This window comes from Agrilus planipennis, unplaced genomic scaffold (genome assembly GCF_000699045.2).
Source record: "Agrilus planipennis isolate EAB-ADULT unplaced genomic scaffold, Apla_2.0 scaffold94, whole genome shotgun sequence".
Classification (NCBI taxonomy): Eukaryota; Metazoa; Arthropoda; class Insecta; order Coleoptera; family Buprestidae; genus Agrilus; species Agrilus planipennis.
This window is the reverse complement of record NW_020439120.1, coordinates 854,003-870,195: the sequence shown is the minus strand read 5'-3', so window position 1 is coordinate 870,195 and position 16,193 is coordinate 854,003. Positions and strand designations below refer to the sequence as shown.

The following is a 16,193-nucleotide window of genomic DNA, read 5'->3' as shown; positions in this document are numbered from 1 at the left end:
CTTTGATAAATATTTAAAATAAAATTTTTACTATTACTCACTCTGTTATGTTTTGTTGATATATGATTACAAAAATGGATGACTGAGAATTCTTTTAACTTTTCTTAGTTTGTACCATTTTGTTGATATTTGAACATAAAGGAAAAAATGAATTTAATTAATTGACGTAAGTGTACAGCCATGTGCAGTACAATGCTATATTTAGTGGAATTCAATATGTTCGAGAAAGTCCATTTACATAGATATCCTCTCATGTCTTCATTTTGGTCAGTAATTTATTGAGACTGCCTATGGCAGGTTGATCATTATTATATCGTATCCGGTCGACGTTCTAAATTCCAAGCGCTGTCCAATGCTGTAAAAACTTTAATTCAACTTCTGTAACATCCTGTTTTAAGAGCTTTTTCTGCGACCTGAAAATTCCCATGCTGGGCAGTCAGTACGAGTTCATCGGCATACAGGAAGTGTTCCTGCCGATGCGTTGGTCATTGGTATACACGTTTTATTTTCAAAATCAGTCTTCGATGTGCTGTACCATTCGCAGTATTTGTCCCGTCCAGGATTTCCCGGATCTAAATCCAGCTTCTTGGCCTATTAGTTCTCTTTCGATGCTATATGTAACTCTGGGTAGAATAACTCGCTCGAAGATCTTGAACAAGTGGCAGGGCAGAAATATGGGTCTGATGTTTTTGGGATCGTTGTGGTCCTTTCCGAGTTTCTAGATAGGAATGACATGGACCCTCCTCTAAAGTTAGGAATCTGCATTTTGGAGATACAATTGTTATACAGTGTTGGGATCCACATTTTCGTTGTTTTTCCAAAATTTTTGATTTGTTCGCATAGCTGATCTGTTCCACAAAATGGTCCTTCTGTTTCATGGGTGTTCGGATTATCCTTCCTCTCGAATTGACTATGTTGTCAGTGTTCCCACTCAGTAGTAACTGATGTGCTATCTGGTTAGCTGTGACGTCCATCATTCTACCTCTCTAAAGTTGAGGGTTTCATCGAGGTTCTGCCAGTTACTGCTCCCATTTTTTACGATCTTTTCCGCGATCTCAAGGCCCATTTCTATTGTGTTATTGTCGAAAGGATATTTGGACTCAAGCTTCTTCTTCGTGTCCGGTATGTGTACCCTCGTCGGATCAGTTCCTGAGATCTCCTTAACCACTACCACAAAGGCACCATATCCCTCCAGTTCCTGAGGGGTGCTGCTTTTTCTGTTACCAAGCGCTTCCCTGAATCCCTTCCAGTCAGCTTTTTTTAAGTTTAATTATCGGCTCCATATCGCATATTATGGTGCTGTGTTGTGTGTGTGATTTGGTTTCTACGGCTCCCCAATGACACATTTAATGTATGCAACGAAGATGTCAGGATTATAACCTTTACTCCATCTACAATTGTTGAAGAAAACCGGCAACTTTAAGTCAGGCTTACGTCGTTTCTTTCTGCCCAGTCCTCCACTAGGGTGCCGTTTGGATCACATTCCTCATATCTCCATCTTGTGCTGTGGCTGTTGAAGTCCCCGATCACAATTTCCATTTTTTGAGTGGAATTGGGGTAAGCAAACATTGTCCCTGGCGGTTTATATACCGATGTAATGAAACAGTTTTCCGGTTCGATGTCCGTCCCATTTGTCTACGTTATACTGAGAACCTGAATATTCTGAGCGACCAGGATTGCACTGCCGCGTTTCCCATGGGGTCTTTTGACTGCTGCCTTCATTCTAAATATTTTGAGTCTGCGGTGGTTGGCGTCATAATGCGTTTCCTGCATGACCAGTATGTTGATGGAATTAATTAATTATCTTATCCAAGATTACTTCTTTGACTGGCGTAAATGTTCAATCGACATCACCCTGAACGAGTGTGCGGTCGTCTGGGGTGGTTCTGAAAAGGGCATTTTTAATTTCTTGTTGTTCTTATTCCAGTTTTTCCATACTATTCGCTGAAAAAATCGTATCTCAGTGCCTGCCTCTAAGTTGACTGTAATACACTTAGTAGGTGTCATCTTTTATCACATCATCAGTAGCAACTATTCGACAGGATTATCCGCCATCCGTTAATCCCGCCGTATGCACTCGATGCTTTTTGCCTATCTTGGGTACAATTGATTGCATATCATAATGGCACCACTTTTAAATAAGTTAAGCGCAGCGTAGTAATAATCACATCTCTGACACCAGCATATTACTCATAAAAGTTGAGCACCGTGTATATATACATATACATACATGCATGTAATACTAGGTATTCATCATACAGAGATTGTATTTTTTTCCATTATCAGTGTTAATCGTTTAATGTGAAATAATCTATTGTTAAGAGCAGGTGGTAAAAGTAATAGAAATACTAAATACCTTTTTCACTTCACATGACCATTGTGTACGTATTTATATTGTATAAAATTGACGTAGATTTAGAAGTATGCACACAGAAAATGATTGTAAATAACATTATGCCAATAACAACAAACTAATGTATTAGCTAGTATCGGTGGTAACAATCGTTTCTTCAGTTCAAAAGTGAATGATTGTTTTTTAACTAGAAATCAATAAAATAATGGTAAAGTAAGTACTTTTACTTCTAATAACTGTTTTTTATAATTACCCATTTATTATATAAAATTAGTCATAACCAATTTGCAGCATTAAAAACAACAATTTAATAATAGTAGCTAAATTGGTTAAAGTATCGACTGATTAATTTGTTTCATGTATCTATTATAGAAATTTTTAGTTCAATTTTCCTATTTTTATTTTCAGAATGCTGTTTATAACATTCGGAAGGCAATCACTGCAAGTGGTATTGATTTTTGTAATCAGCAGTTCATTAATTTGCATTTCTTCAGTCAAGTGTATGGCTGAAATTTTAGCACAAGATGCGTTTCAACTAAAAATGTTAAATACAAACGAACTCCTCAGTTCAGCAGGTAAATCAATCTTATTAAAATCCATGTACGAAGAGGGTCAAATCAACGTAAAAGAATTTGATTGCGGAAATCCATGCAGAAACATTACGTTATTGGTAATGGTTATTTCGTCAGTAGAACATACAAGGAATCGAATGGTTATAAGATTGACATGGGGCCACTGGACCTTACGAAAAGATGTTATGGTAGTCTTTGTGGTTGGTCGTAGCTCCAATGACTCAGTTCAGTTGGAAATAAAAAAAGAACAATATCTGTATCAAGATGTAATTCAAGGATATTTCGTAGACGCATACAACAATCTTACACTGAAAACTGTATTCATGTTGGAATGGATAACTGTGAAATGCCCAAATGCAACGTTTGTATTAAAGACTGACGATGACGTTTTCATTAACATTCCACGGTTACTGAAGTACCTAGTTGATCAAAATTTTACAGAAAGAGCAATTTATGGCAAAATAGCTAAATATTGGAAACCTTCTCGAGATCAAAGGTCGAAACATTATGTGTCCTTTCCAGAATTTAACGGAACAATTTATCCTGAATTTACAACGGGACCAGCTTACGTGTTTCCCGCGTTTCTCTCACAGGAACTTTTTCAAGCCAGCTTAACTCATACTTTTTTCAAACTTGAAGATATCTTCTTGACTGGATTCGTCGCCCAAAATTTAGGAATTAAACTTGTAAATTGGCCGGAATTCTTTAATATGAGATTATCGAAGTTGGTACCTTGCAAGCTTCAACAATTAATAAGTATTCATGAGGTTTTCGAAAAACGACAGTTTGAGGCTTGGTTAAAAGTTAACGACATGTATGTAAAGTGCAACTGATGTTAGAAATAACCTACGGGACAAATATGTAATAAAACCAAATGTATATGTATGGGTGTTCCTGTGTACCTATGTGTGTATGTGTGCATGTGTATATATATTACACTGCTCATGTCACCTTCATGTTCAGTTACACAGCGTCAAAGTCGTGGTGTAGATTGTTGGATGTAGGCCTTATCTTCACGACGCTACCCGACATCAATACGATATGCTTACGATACAGTAAAAAATTGTATCAAACTCATCTTATGCACATTTGATAATTATCGCAAACACAGATATAACCAACGGCTTGCATGTGTTTAAAAAGATGTCGAGTGAAAAAGAGCCCTTATTATTTAGTCATGAAGAAGAAGAAGAGCTTGCCATGTATTTTTATTTAAAACGCCGAAAAAGAAAGAAAATAATAATGGGTACCCCCACATATTATAAAAAATCGGTTGTCTGTAAAGTCGGTTTACTGACTATAGTTGAACGTGACAACGTTATAAGAAAATACTGATGGAATGGTTTTATTTTTCAAAAGAAAACTTTAATTTTATTTGTTTGATAGATATTTTGTATGGATATAGAGAGGAGGTAAATGGAAATGTATTATTGTATAGCAGCTGTCCACGCGGACGCATCGCTCACTTAAGAGACAGATGTCGAACGCTGCCGAACGCGGAGGCCGATTGTGCCTCTTTGTCGCTCGTTCCGCGCTCTCGCTTGCACTTCAAGCCTTAAATGGAACGCCTCAGAGCGAGGTAACGCCGCATGCGTCATGTTTTTTCGTGCGTGCAGCCGGCTCCATCGAATTATAAGACGTTATCACGTCAAAAAAAATAAAGGCTATTGGTGGCAGAACAAGACTCAACAGAAAATTATACGTTACGTCTTTTGTACTGTACTTATATAATTTAAAATTGTCATACTGTCATACTTCCCAATATTATAAAGGAAGAGCGGTAACTAAAGAACAGTGTTGACTGGCAACATGTTTTCAGTATATCGTACCGTTTTTTGTCGTACCTCGCCGTGTGTGTGGCTGCATTTAATTACATGCGCGCAACTTGAGACAACATATCACTTGCATGTTGTGCTGATATCGTATAGTGCCGTGAGGATGGGAGCGTAAATTAACACTGGATGATACAAACCGACCTACAAGACTACAGTCAGAGGCGTATCGAGGCAGTGATGTGGTTAATCTCCCAAACCCCCAAGCGTTGATGCTAAAGGTCTGAATAGGCATTTACTTGTCGGATTTAGCACATTCAGGGAAATGGATTGACTGCAACTTGCAATTTTTTTCCATTATAAGTAAGTATAGTATAGTCGAAATAAGAAGGCAAAGTCCTCAATAAATAATGCACACTAAAGGCATGTAGTTTTTCTCGTTCTTACAAACGGAAGATATCCTGTCTTTACTCTCTAGACACGCCTCCTCCACAGCTGCGTCGAGGCCTGCACCTACGTTTCATATGAATCAATCGAATAGAATGAGACGGTTGAAAACTTGCTTGTCTTGTTGTCTGTACCTACATTAAATGAGCAAATTTACAGGATCGGCTTAAGGTAGTAGCCGTGCTTCAGTATGGTGAAACAGTTATTGTAAGATCTAAGATAATATTTATATAATTTAATTTAATTTAATTAATATTAATACATAATATAATGATTGTACATCAAAACAGATTGAATGATTCTGTATTCATACATACCCATACATCTAAAAATATTAATTAAGTTTATCTCGAATTAGAGGAGGTCAATCGACTTCAAAAATAGTCAGCATTGATGAGAAATGAATGCGTTATTGTTTATTTTTAATTTCATAAAAATATTTTTTTACAAAATAATACATCTGTTTTTAAATTAAAAGTTCCACCTTCTTTTCCTATCCGGGATACGGTTCTGCAACTAATGTTCAAAACCTCCGCCGCTATGTTTATAACGGAAATGTTTTCTCTACTTGTTTTTTTCTTTCTTTGAAAATAATTAATGACATTTCAAACAAATTTTCTACTCTGAGAATTTAAAACTTCTCGGACCATTTCGTTAAAGGTTAACAATAACAACAAGAATAACACCAACAAAAACAACACAACAATAGTTACAACGAAAAAATAACTTAAACGATATGTGTAGATATGTAGGTACAAATGTCAAGACAAGCATGTTGTCGATCGTCTCATTTTATTCGATTGATTCTTGTGAAACGTAGGTGCAGGTCTCGACCTAGCTGTGGAGGAGACGTGTTTAGAGTGTAAAAACAGGATATCTTCCGTTTTGTATGTATGTTTAATCATAGTATATATTAGTTCGACGGATTTGTGACCTAATAAGTACGGTTGCTGTTGTCATCTCTCGTAGCTTAGTCGTCAAAGCATTGGCGCGTAAAGCCAAAGAGCCCGGGTTCGATTCCCGGCGGGGGTGTGACAACAGCAACAAATTTTTCCTCATTAATTTGAGGAAGTGTGTAGTGGGCAAAAAAAAAGACAGGATATCTTCCGTTTGTAAGAACGAGAAAAACGATATGCCTTAGGTGTGCATTATTTATTGGGGACTTTGCCTTCTTATTTCGACTATACTATACAATCAGTCTCTAGAGCCGGCAAAAAATTTCTGATCGAGTCCGCATTTTTCACAAAATTCACTCCTTCCAACTCATAAAAACCGATGCGCTCCTGGATACAGTTTACAGTTAACTTTTAAATATTCAGTTTACAACCAACATATTACTTTATTGCGATTTATATTTTTGAATTAAATTAATTTTTAATTTTGCTTCTTATTCTTTTACGTTCTCTCTTGTATCCTTTATAGCAACTGCAGAATGTAATAAAAGAAATGAAATAATTATTTACATTATTTACCGACTATCATTGTTTAAATTAGTTAACCGTATATTACCTAAGTAGTATAAACAGGCAGATAATACAAGAACGTAAGCACAAATTAACCTCATGAGCTACAGGACCCCCGCAAATTTTTTTCAATGCTCGATTGCCTCTTCACAAAAATTTTATGTTATGCCACCCCACTGTTATGCCAGAATCATGCTTCTGCTATATTTTAATGCTGCGCTTCTTCGGTGGGCGCTCCCCCTTGAACACGAATTAAGAACTTCGTATATTTTTGAAAATTACTATGTGTCCATAGTGTGTACCGATATATCACAGCAGTACACGACAAATTTTTTTTTAAAAACTAAAAATAACGAATACGTAATTAAGTTAAATGTTAAGATGTCGACATTCGCAATTTAAAGATAACAATTACTAGACACTTGGGAGGACTAAGCATCAATTAACAATGCTAAAGTAAATGTAACAGTTATACGCCAATATTATTTGAAGTACATCATTTTTTTATACAACATAGCATTGGAAATGTTAGTCAACATAAGCAAAGAAAGAAAAGACTATGTTGCGTATTTTTAATTGCAAATTATTCTCTCTTCATCATAAGGTTGTCAGTCCTAAGACTGGTTGGACACGTATCTCCACTCTTTCCTATCCTGACCTAAACTTCACATTTCCCTAAAACTAGAACAACCCACATTCTTAACTATTTGCGAAAAGTAATCTAACCTACGTCTACCCCTACCCCTCCTAACTCCTGTCTCTGTCTCTAATATGTCTCTGACTAGACTTTCATGTCTGAGAAGGTGTTCTACCAATCTATTTCGCCTATTTTTTATTGACTTCCATACAGTCCTCTGTTCTCCTATTCCTTCTAATACCTCTTCATTTCTAATCTTTTCTATCCACGTTATCCTCATCATTCGCCTATAACACCACATTTTGAACGCTTCTAACCTTTTCTTTTCCACCCCGCCCACTGTCCATGTTTCGCACCCGTACAACGCCGCGCTCCAAACATACACCTTTAACAACCTTTTTCGAATTTCTAAATTAACCGTTCGCGAGCATAGAAGTGACTTCTTTTTATTAAAGGCGACACGACCCTGTGCTATCTTCTGCTTTATATCCCTACTACTCCTTCTGTACTGACTTATCTGACTTCCTAGATACTTAAAATCGGCCACTTCTAATTTCTCGTCTCCTATCTTTACTCTATTTTAAATTTTATTATAAATGTCAGATATTATTTTTGTAGCTTCACTTATTATTATGATAATGTAACACATGATGTAGATATTACCAGTTTTGTACTGCTGCCTTCTACTAAATAAACATAAACATAAACATAAACATAAACATAATTATTGACGACGTGCATGATTCTCCAGAAGAACACTTAATGATGAAATCAATATCGAAAGCACTCCTGATGGCAATACACAGCCAATAAAATATTTCAATTCTCACTCGAAACTGTCCAGGAACTCCGCTCAAGTTAAGATGTATTAGTCAACATTCAAAATTTTACAATAACTTTCACTGTAACATACCATTCCATCTCTGCACATCGTCAGCGTTAAATTGTGCGCTCGCAGCTTTTTTTATCTTTGAAACATCGTCGACCTGATAACGGAATTGATTCGATTAAAATAGGTTATCGTAAACATTTGAGTACAAGTGCTGGTATTGTAAAGGTATCGATAAGTACCTGCCTAATAATTGTGACATGGTCCGATTGTAATTTCATCTATCGAACTATGTGGATATCCATCAATTAATGCAATTAAGGTAAGCTTCTGGAAATTCATATTTCGTGGTAATTATATCACTAAAATAATGATTTATTTATGGAATTTCTGGTTAACTGGTTCCATATTACACACTTATAGTGGTAATACTCTTAGGGATGCGGTATCGTAATCTTCAAATACTAATTGATACCCAAATGATTTTATGTAAATCTGTGAGAAAGCGTTTATGTTACATAAATTTTCAAAATAACACATTTGCAACATACATAAATAAATAATAATTCTGCATCGATAACAAGTTTGCCGATATATACGAACTTACCCCTAATTTTCCAATCTTATGAAGATCACCCTTGGAATATAATGTTTAATAAAAAAAGAGTCATTAAAATCGATTAACAATCGACGAAGAAAGTCACGATTTGTATAAATTTACACAAAAATTTCAATCAAATTGAAAACAAATCTCCTCCATTTTTTTAAGTCTGCTGAAAATCAAATCTTATCAAAAATTGGCAGATAACATTACTGTTTATCAGTTTGAAGGAGTTGTAAACTCAATGAGTCAGCCGAGCTATAAATAGTCTTTATTACCCAGGTAGAAAATTATCTTAGTCAGACAAGTTTGAAACTTCAAACTAGCTTTATTTTAGCCTAGCATCCATGATTCGTTTCGCAAGCTTAGTTCTAGGTTGTTGTTAGAATGAAAAACATTACAAGACTTTCAAGTGGAGGTAACCTTAAAGTATATCTCCCTGTTAGCTTGTTTTCCACGCGAATTTTGAGACTTGTTTTTAATATGAAATCATAGGTTAAAGCAACGTTACATTATATTATTACTTATTCCAGCGAAAACAATATTGGATAATAATAAGCTACTTTTTTGTATTACTAACCTAGCAAAATATTTTACAATGTTCTACATTTGTTATAATTTTTAATTTAATGTACTTACATTAACAAATAATAGAAATGACAAAAAAATATTATAATTTAAATTATACAATTTAATGTAATGAAATAATTATAATAGCAATAAAAGTAGATTAATTTTATTCTGTTTTATATACTAGCGCTTAATTTTAATAACAGTACCTTTATTAATTTCTTCGACGTTTTGGTTAAATTTTTAACATTTGAGGCTTTAAATGTAGCAATTAAAATAATACTGAAAATATATATAAAATATTGAGTGCATTTTGTATATAACATCGATTATTTACATCGGTTAAGATATTGTACATTAAAATAGTTTTAAAAACGACCGACGAGACATCAACATTGAGGTTATGAACAAGAAGATGAAATTTATAATTATTTATTGCATTTTCTATATAACATCGATTATTTACATCGGTTAAGATATTGTACATTAAAATCGTTGTAAAAACAACCGACAAGACATCAACATTTAGGTTATGAACGCTTATTTTTACTCAACATACCTAACTTGTAGGTACATTATTAATATATGATTTATTTTTTATCTTGTAGTTAGCTAAATTGTCATTGTTTATGCAAGCTAAAATCGTAAGCTTACTGTTAGCGTTCTAAAGCGTTACCAACTAACTTTGTACCATCCTTACTTAGTTAGCTAGTTTGAAGCTAACGCTTACAAAATTACCTTAATGCAAGCTAATTTCATTGATCACTTTCTACCTGGGTTAAGGTAGTCCGCCCAAGTTGGGAACAGTAAAATCAGCAACTAAACAAAAATTTAAAGAATAAACCAATTTCTACCTTAAGTTCCTAAAAGAAAAGCTTGATAATATTAGTACGCAATAAATTTAACAACTGATTTTGTAAAGAAATTTGATTGCATAAGAAATACTTTCATTTGTTCAGCACAATTATTCAGGTGAATTTGGATCCCGTTAATTTAAAAATGAAAAGACGTAATTAGTTAGTACGTATTTCAAATTTTCAAACCTATAATTCAAAACTGGGGTTTTCGTACTTTACCTGAGATGCTGAGCTGTATTATCATCAATAGGGACTTTTGCAGATCATACCGAGAAAGATAAGGGTCAAAATCAGAGAGGTGAGCATTTTACGATTCCAAATTTTTGAAAAAAGGAAATGCTACTTACTAAGTAATTATAATTTACAATTACAGAGGCATAGTTCATTAATGGTATATCGAAAGGGCCAAGCTAAATTTTCATTTATTTTAAAGTTTTGCTGTTTAATAATCATATTGGTATTAATATTCATCATTTCGAGAACGAAATAAAGAAAATTGACAACAAGATAATACTTATTTTATGATTTCTTTTATATTATGCTATAAATATCATAAAGCATTCTATTCAAAATCATGATATGTGCTAATTTCAATACGAAACTTTGTTTTATTTTTTATATTGCGCAGTTGAATCTGAAACTATTACCATGTGACCATAGGGTAATAGTACATTTCTTTATTTAGGCACAGACTAATGAGTTATCAAAAAAATTCACAATTTTTTTGACTTCTTTCTGGCGTTTCCGAAAAGGACACGTCGTTCCCAAAATGATGGCAGCGTTCTCTGAGTGACGATTGATGCAAAGATGATGATTGCTTTGTAAATAATAAAAATGATATGTAGTCAATCTTTTTTAAAATTAATCATCTATAAACTTAACATCTAACAGTACCAGCCTCATTAAATACTTTAGGACCAACAGTATTATTTATTGGCAATGAACCTGTTAAAACTTTACCGCGAATAAAACAATACTTTTATAGTTTTCAGCCTTTGTTCTTTGACAATATTCTCTGTCTTTTGCTTTCTTTAGTTCTTATTGCTAAGGAGTCGTTTTATCCAAAAACTTTCGTTTCCATGCATTAGCATTTTCGCGTTGTTTTAAATATTAAGCACTATTTCGGTTTACCTGTTGTTTTAATTTTTTTTGCTTTTATTCGTAAGTTCTTCCACACTTCTGATAATGTCCTGAATACGTTCTTTAATTAAAGTAAAAGTACAAACCCAAAAAGTTTCAAATACCTACAATAATATTTCCAAAAGTTTTATTTAAATGATTCCCAATATTTTTTGACGATTTTATACAATAAAAAATAGCATATTTTTTTACACAAGACAGGCACAAAAATAAAAGTTTTAGCCTTAGAATCGTTAAATAGTTCAGTAGAGAACTGAACAACTATTTTGGGAATGCAATTATCATTCCGGGAACGCTCATCATTTTTCGAAATTGTTCCCGAAATGACCATTCCCGAAATGACGATATGATACTTAAAAAGTTTTACAAAACAAATGCGCCATGTTGGACGCCAGTTCTTGAAATTAATTACTTGTGAATTACGTTGTCTAACAGAAAAAATCGGTTGTCTGGAAAGTCGGTTTACTGACGATAGTTGAACGTGACAACGTCATAAGAAAATACTGATGGGATGGTTTCATTTTTCAAAAGAAAATTTTAATTTTATTTGTTTGATAGATATTTTGTATGGATATAGAGAAGGAGGTAAATGGAAATGTATTATTGTATAGCAGCTGTCCACGCGGACGCATCGCTCACTCAAGTAGAAGAGAGACAGATGTCGAACGCTGCCGAACGCGGAGGCCGATTGTGCCTCTTTGTCGCTCGTTTCGCGCTCTCGTTTGCACTTCAAGCCTTAAATGGAACGCCTCAGAGCGAGGTAACGCCGCATGAGTCATGTTTTTTCGTGCATGCAGCCGGCTTCATCGAATTATAAGACGTTGCACGTCAAAAAGTTATAATTTTTATCTTTTTTGTCTCAAACAATACTAAAAGACGTTCCCGCAATGACAAAGAATTAAAGTACGCGATCTAAAAACTGACTTGATAAGTTTTTATCTGAATTATTAACAATTTAATGCGAATAACACAAACACACCAGCCACCTTGTTAAAAAATGTTTCTGCGACTGCACACTATTTCTACCTAGAGCATTTATTTCCGAAGAAACTGTCCTATTATGGTTGCGTTCACGAAATGACTCGTTAACTGTCGGGCAACATTTCCATGCAAGTTAATGCTAATTTGGAATTGAGAAAAACTTATTAGTAGTAGATAACGCAAATATAAGACATTTTTAATTAAAATCTAGGTCTGTACCTTTATTACCTTCCTTGATGTATAAGTTTTTCTTGTTTGAACAACGCGGAATAGATTACGGACGCGTTCTCGGAACGATTTTTTGGGTAAATTTTATTCAAAAATACAGATAAATTTTAACTTTTTCTGATGTATACTCGAAGTGCTCATAATTACGAATGATTAATGTATGTTAAATAAAACAAAGTTATATAATACTATAGTTTAATTAAAGTAAGAAAATCTTTGTCAGAAGCCAATTCTTCACCTCTCTGATTTTGACCCATAACATCTTCAAATTATTCGTTTCTATGCAGTTTGTGAAATAATTATTTGGTTTTCTTATTGTAGAAAATTTTTCAAAATGTATAATTACTTAAATTATTACATACAATATAAAATAAACAAAATAATTTTTATAGAAGGGCAAAAGGTATTATGTAAAGAGACCGATTTAAAATTAAAAAAACTACGGTAGCAGTTACTACATAAGACAATATTCTGAAATAGTGATGAACAAAACTGGTCTTGGTTTTGCAATCCAGGTTTTGATCTTGCGAAAATTTAAAAATACAAAACCAACACCAAAACCAACACTGTCTTTATACTAGCAAGTTAAAAACCAAGACCAACGAACAAGACTAAAACTAAGACCGAACCAACAGCAGCAAGACTAAAACCAAAAATACGAAAAACTAAAGAAAAAATTATTACATCCAGTGGATTTACGGGTTAAAATAATAAAATATATTCTTTTCGTGGAACAAAACATTTTTGTTATTTGAAATTTTCAATTTGCTTTACTGGATTTTAACACTAAATAGAAAAAAAGAATCTTTATCACTGTTTGAAAAAGAGGATCTACAGGAATATCCTGGGAGTAGGTGTTCTTTGTTTCTATGTTTGGATAACACATGGTTGAAATATAGAGACAAACTATTTTTTTTTCAAAATTTTTTACTTCTTACAAGTACCTTGTCCTATTTAGTTCTCTAAAAGGTCAATTTATGCTTTGGAGGTAAGTTACATTTTTGAGTTTTCGTAACTCTCACAACTATCAATAGTATCGATATCGATTCTTTACAAATCATCACAAACTCGCATGTATGACAGAAAATTTCAGGATGTAAGACAGTTATTGTGTAAGTAAATAGAAAAATTTGTGCCTAGGTGAATTATTTAAAAAAAAAAAGTGTCAGATTAAATGAGCTGCACCAAGACTTAATACACAAGACTAAGGTCGATATTATATCATCAAGACCATGATTAAGACTAAGACTGATTAAGGAAGACCATGACCAAGACCAAGGTTGTCCCATCACGATTCTGGAACCAACTGACTATTAAAACGTTTAATTAAAAGATCGAATATGCCTCAAGCCTAATTTCGATATCCAGGATTGGAATACTTCATTAAAGTTCTCCAATGCAGACGTATTTGAGTTTGTTTTTAGGCAATTAGAGAAGCAGGGTTTAAATCTCTAATCTTCGGTTGTATAATTAGTTTCATATATTCCATATATTGACATATTATGAAAATTAATAAATTTTTAATGTTTAACGCTAAAGGCTTACATTAGATTATGATGGGAATTGTTTCTGCAAATGGCATGGGGTGAGAGCTACGCTCCACCGACAAAAGTATGTGGATGGGTTAAAGCTAGTAATAATGTGTTATTATTATGATTGTCTCATAATCATGTCACTGAAAAAAAAACCTTTAAGCATTTGAAACATTGAAGGTACTTTAACTTCTATGAGTAAAATAAAGTAAAAACTATAAATGTTATTTTCTTTTATTTCAGGATGCTTCACAAAGTATTGAGAAATGGACCAGTTCAAGTGGTACTGTTCATTTTAATTGTTATTTTCGTCATTTTATACTATCATAAACAATATTCATTCACATCGACGTCGGATAATAATGGATACATTAATATGAATGATACCAATCTCTTGGAAGATACTTTAAAAGATAAATCTGCAGTAACCACTTCAACTATAGCTCCGACAGTTACTGAACCTGAAATACTGGATCCTGTAAGAATGATTTACGAAGAAGGTCACGTTGACGTCGATCCGTTTATTTGTGAAAACCCATATGGAAATATTACGTTAACGATAATGGTGACGTCCGCTGTACAAAACTTAAGAGCACGTATGGATGTAAGATTGACTTGGGGTCATTGGTCCATACGAAATGATGTTAAAATTATTTTTATGGTGGGACAAACTTCGGATGAAAAAGTTCAATCCGAGGTACGAAATGAACAAAATCTGTATCATGACGTTGTTCAGGGTCATTTCATGGACACATATAACAATCTTACTCTCAAAACAGTGTTTATGTTAGAGTGGTTAAGTATCAACTGTCCAAATACTGCTTTTGTGCTGAAGACAGATGAAGATATGTTTATTAATGTTCCAAAATTACTCGATTATCTTTCAACAAAAGATCCAAAGGAAAGGACTTTTCATGGAAGGTTATTTGGAAATTGGAAACCGGATCGAAACCCAAAATCAAAGTACTACGTATCACTGAATGCATACAAGGATTCAGAATTTCCTCCAATGTTTTCCGGGACTGCATATGTGTTTCCCGGATTTTTAGCACATGAACTATTTCAAGCTAGTTTAAATCACACATTTCTTAAACTAGAAGATGTTTTTCTAACTGGTTTAGTGGCAAAAGAATTAGGAATTGGTCATACACATTGGTTACAGTTTTATAATTTAGGATACGCGAAACTGACTCCATGTAATATTCGAAGAGTTGTTGCCATTCATAACGTTAGGAAAGAACGACAATTTGAGGCTTGGTTAAAAGTAAACGACATGAGACTGAAATGCTGACGGTACAGAACTGCATTGAAAATTTGTATATACATACAAATGTGCACATCAGCGAAAATGTGTATTATTATACATATTGTCTCAATATGTGATCATTGATTTATGATAAAATATTTTTTGTTTTCTTGAGTACCTACAGAGTACAAATTGAATCAGAATGTACCTAAAAAAAAAATTATTGTCACCTACATAAAAGTTGGTACAAATTGCCTGGAAGAAATTCTACATTAACAGACATACTGTATTATTTAGTTGATACTACCATAATAAAATCTACTTGTTACCAAAAACATATTACAAAAACTTGAACTTTTTCGAATTTGTTCGACTTATCAGGCTTACTTCTGCTAAACTTTTGAATCACCTGAGTGATTAGTACTTGTCCAAATTATAAGGCACAAGTTCTTTTTACAGTTTTTATTAAATTTTGATGACCTACGATTAAACTGTTACCGTCGGTATTAACCCAACTGGATATGGATGATAGTCATCCGCTTGGGCTTGTTTGAACCGGTAGCTCGACTAATATAAGAGCATGAGCTATACGAACTTTGGTGAGACACATAAAATTTTTCACATTGGATGAAGTCAAGAAAAGACCTTCGAAGCCGTCTTTTGATTATACTAATGTGCTTATATATGCATGTGAGATTTTTAAATGGAAAATCTCGAGTTTGGCTTTAATAACAATTAATAACCCAAATTGCCGTTTATTAAATTTAATCATGAATGCTTACAAAATAGGTTTACACCTGGCAAAAGCTTATTAGAGAATGTCCTCGAACAAAAGAATAATTGAACTAGTAGGTTTGCTTCATTTGGTCCGGTAGTTCCCCGGGATTTTAGTCGTATTCCGGCTGGTCGGCGCCGGAACCATAACATAAACAGGTGATGTGATAGAGTTCGTGAGAATGCTCACA

General features: G+C 33.7%; 2 protein-coding genes across 2 annotated transcripts; both read left to right on the top strand.

The window, feature by feature from the left end:
- The first annotated feature begins 2,476 nt into the window (after positions 1–2,476).
- Positions 2,477–4,128, top strand: LOC108738274 (beta-1,3-galactosyltransferase 5-like). The gene is made up of 2 exons (XM_018471636.2): positions 2,477–2,566; positions 2,762–4,128. The coding sequence occupies exons 1-2, from the start codon at positions 2,559–2,561 to the stop codon at positions 3,756–3,758; spliced, it is 1,005 nt and encodes a 334-aa protein (XP_018327138.1). The 5' UTR covers positions 2,477–2,558; the 3' UTR covers positions 3,759–4,128.
- Positions 4,129–8,262: 4,134 nt separating this feature from the next.
- LOC108738273 (beta-1,3-galactosyltransferase 5-like) lies at positions 8,263–15,303 on the top strand. The gene is made up of 2 exons (XM_018471635.1): positions 8,263–8,395; positions 14,226–15,303. The coding sequence occupies exons 1-2, from the start codon at positions 8,385–8,387 to the stop codon at positions 15,271–15,273; spliced, it is 1,059 nt and encodes a 352-aa protein (XP_018327137.1). The 5' UTR covers positions 8,263–8,384; the 3' UTR covers positions 15,274–15,303.
- Positions 15,304–16,193: the final 890 nt, after the last annotated feature.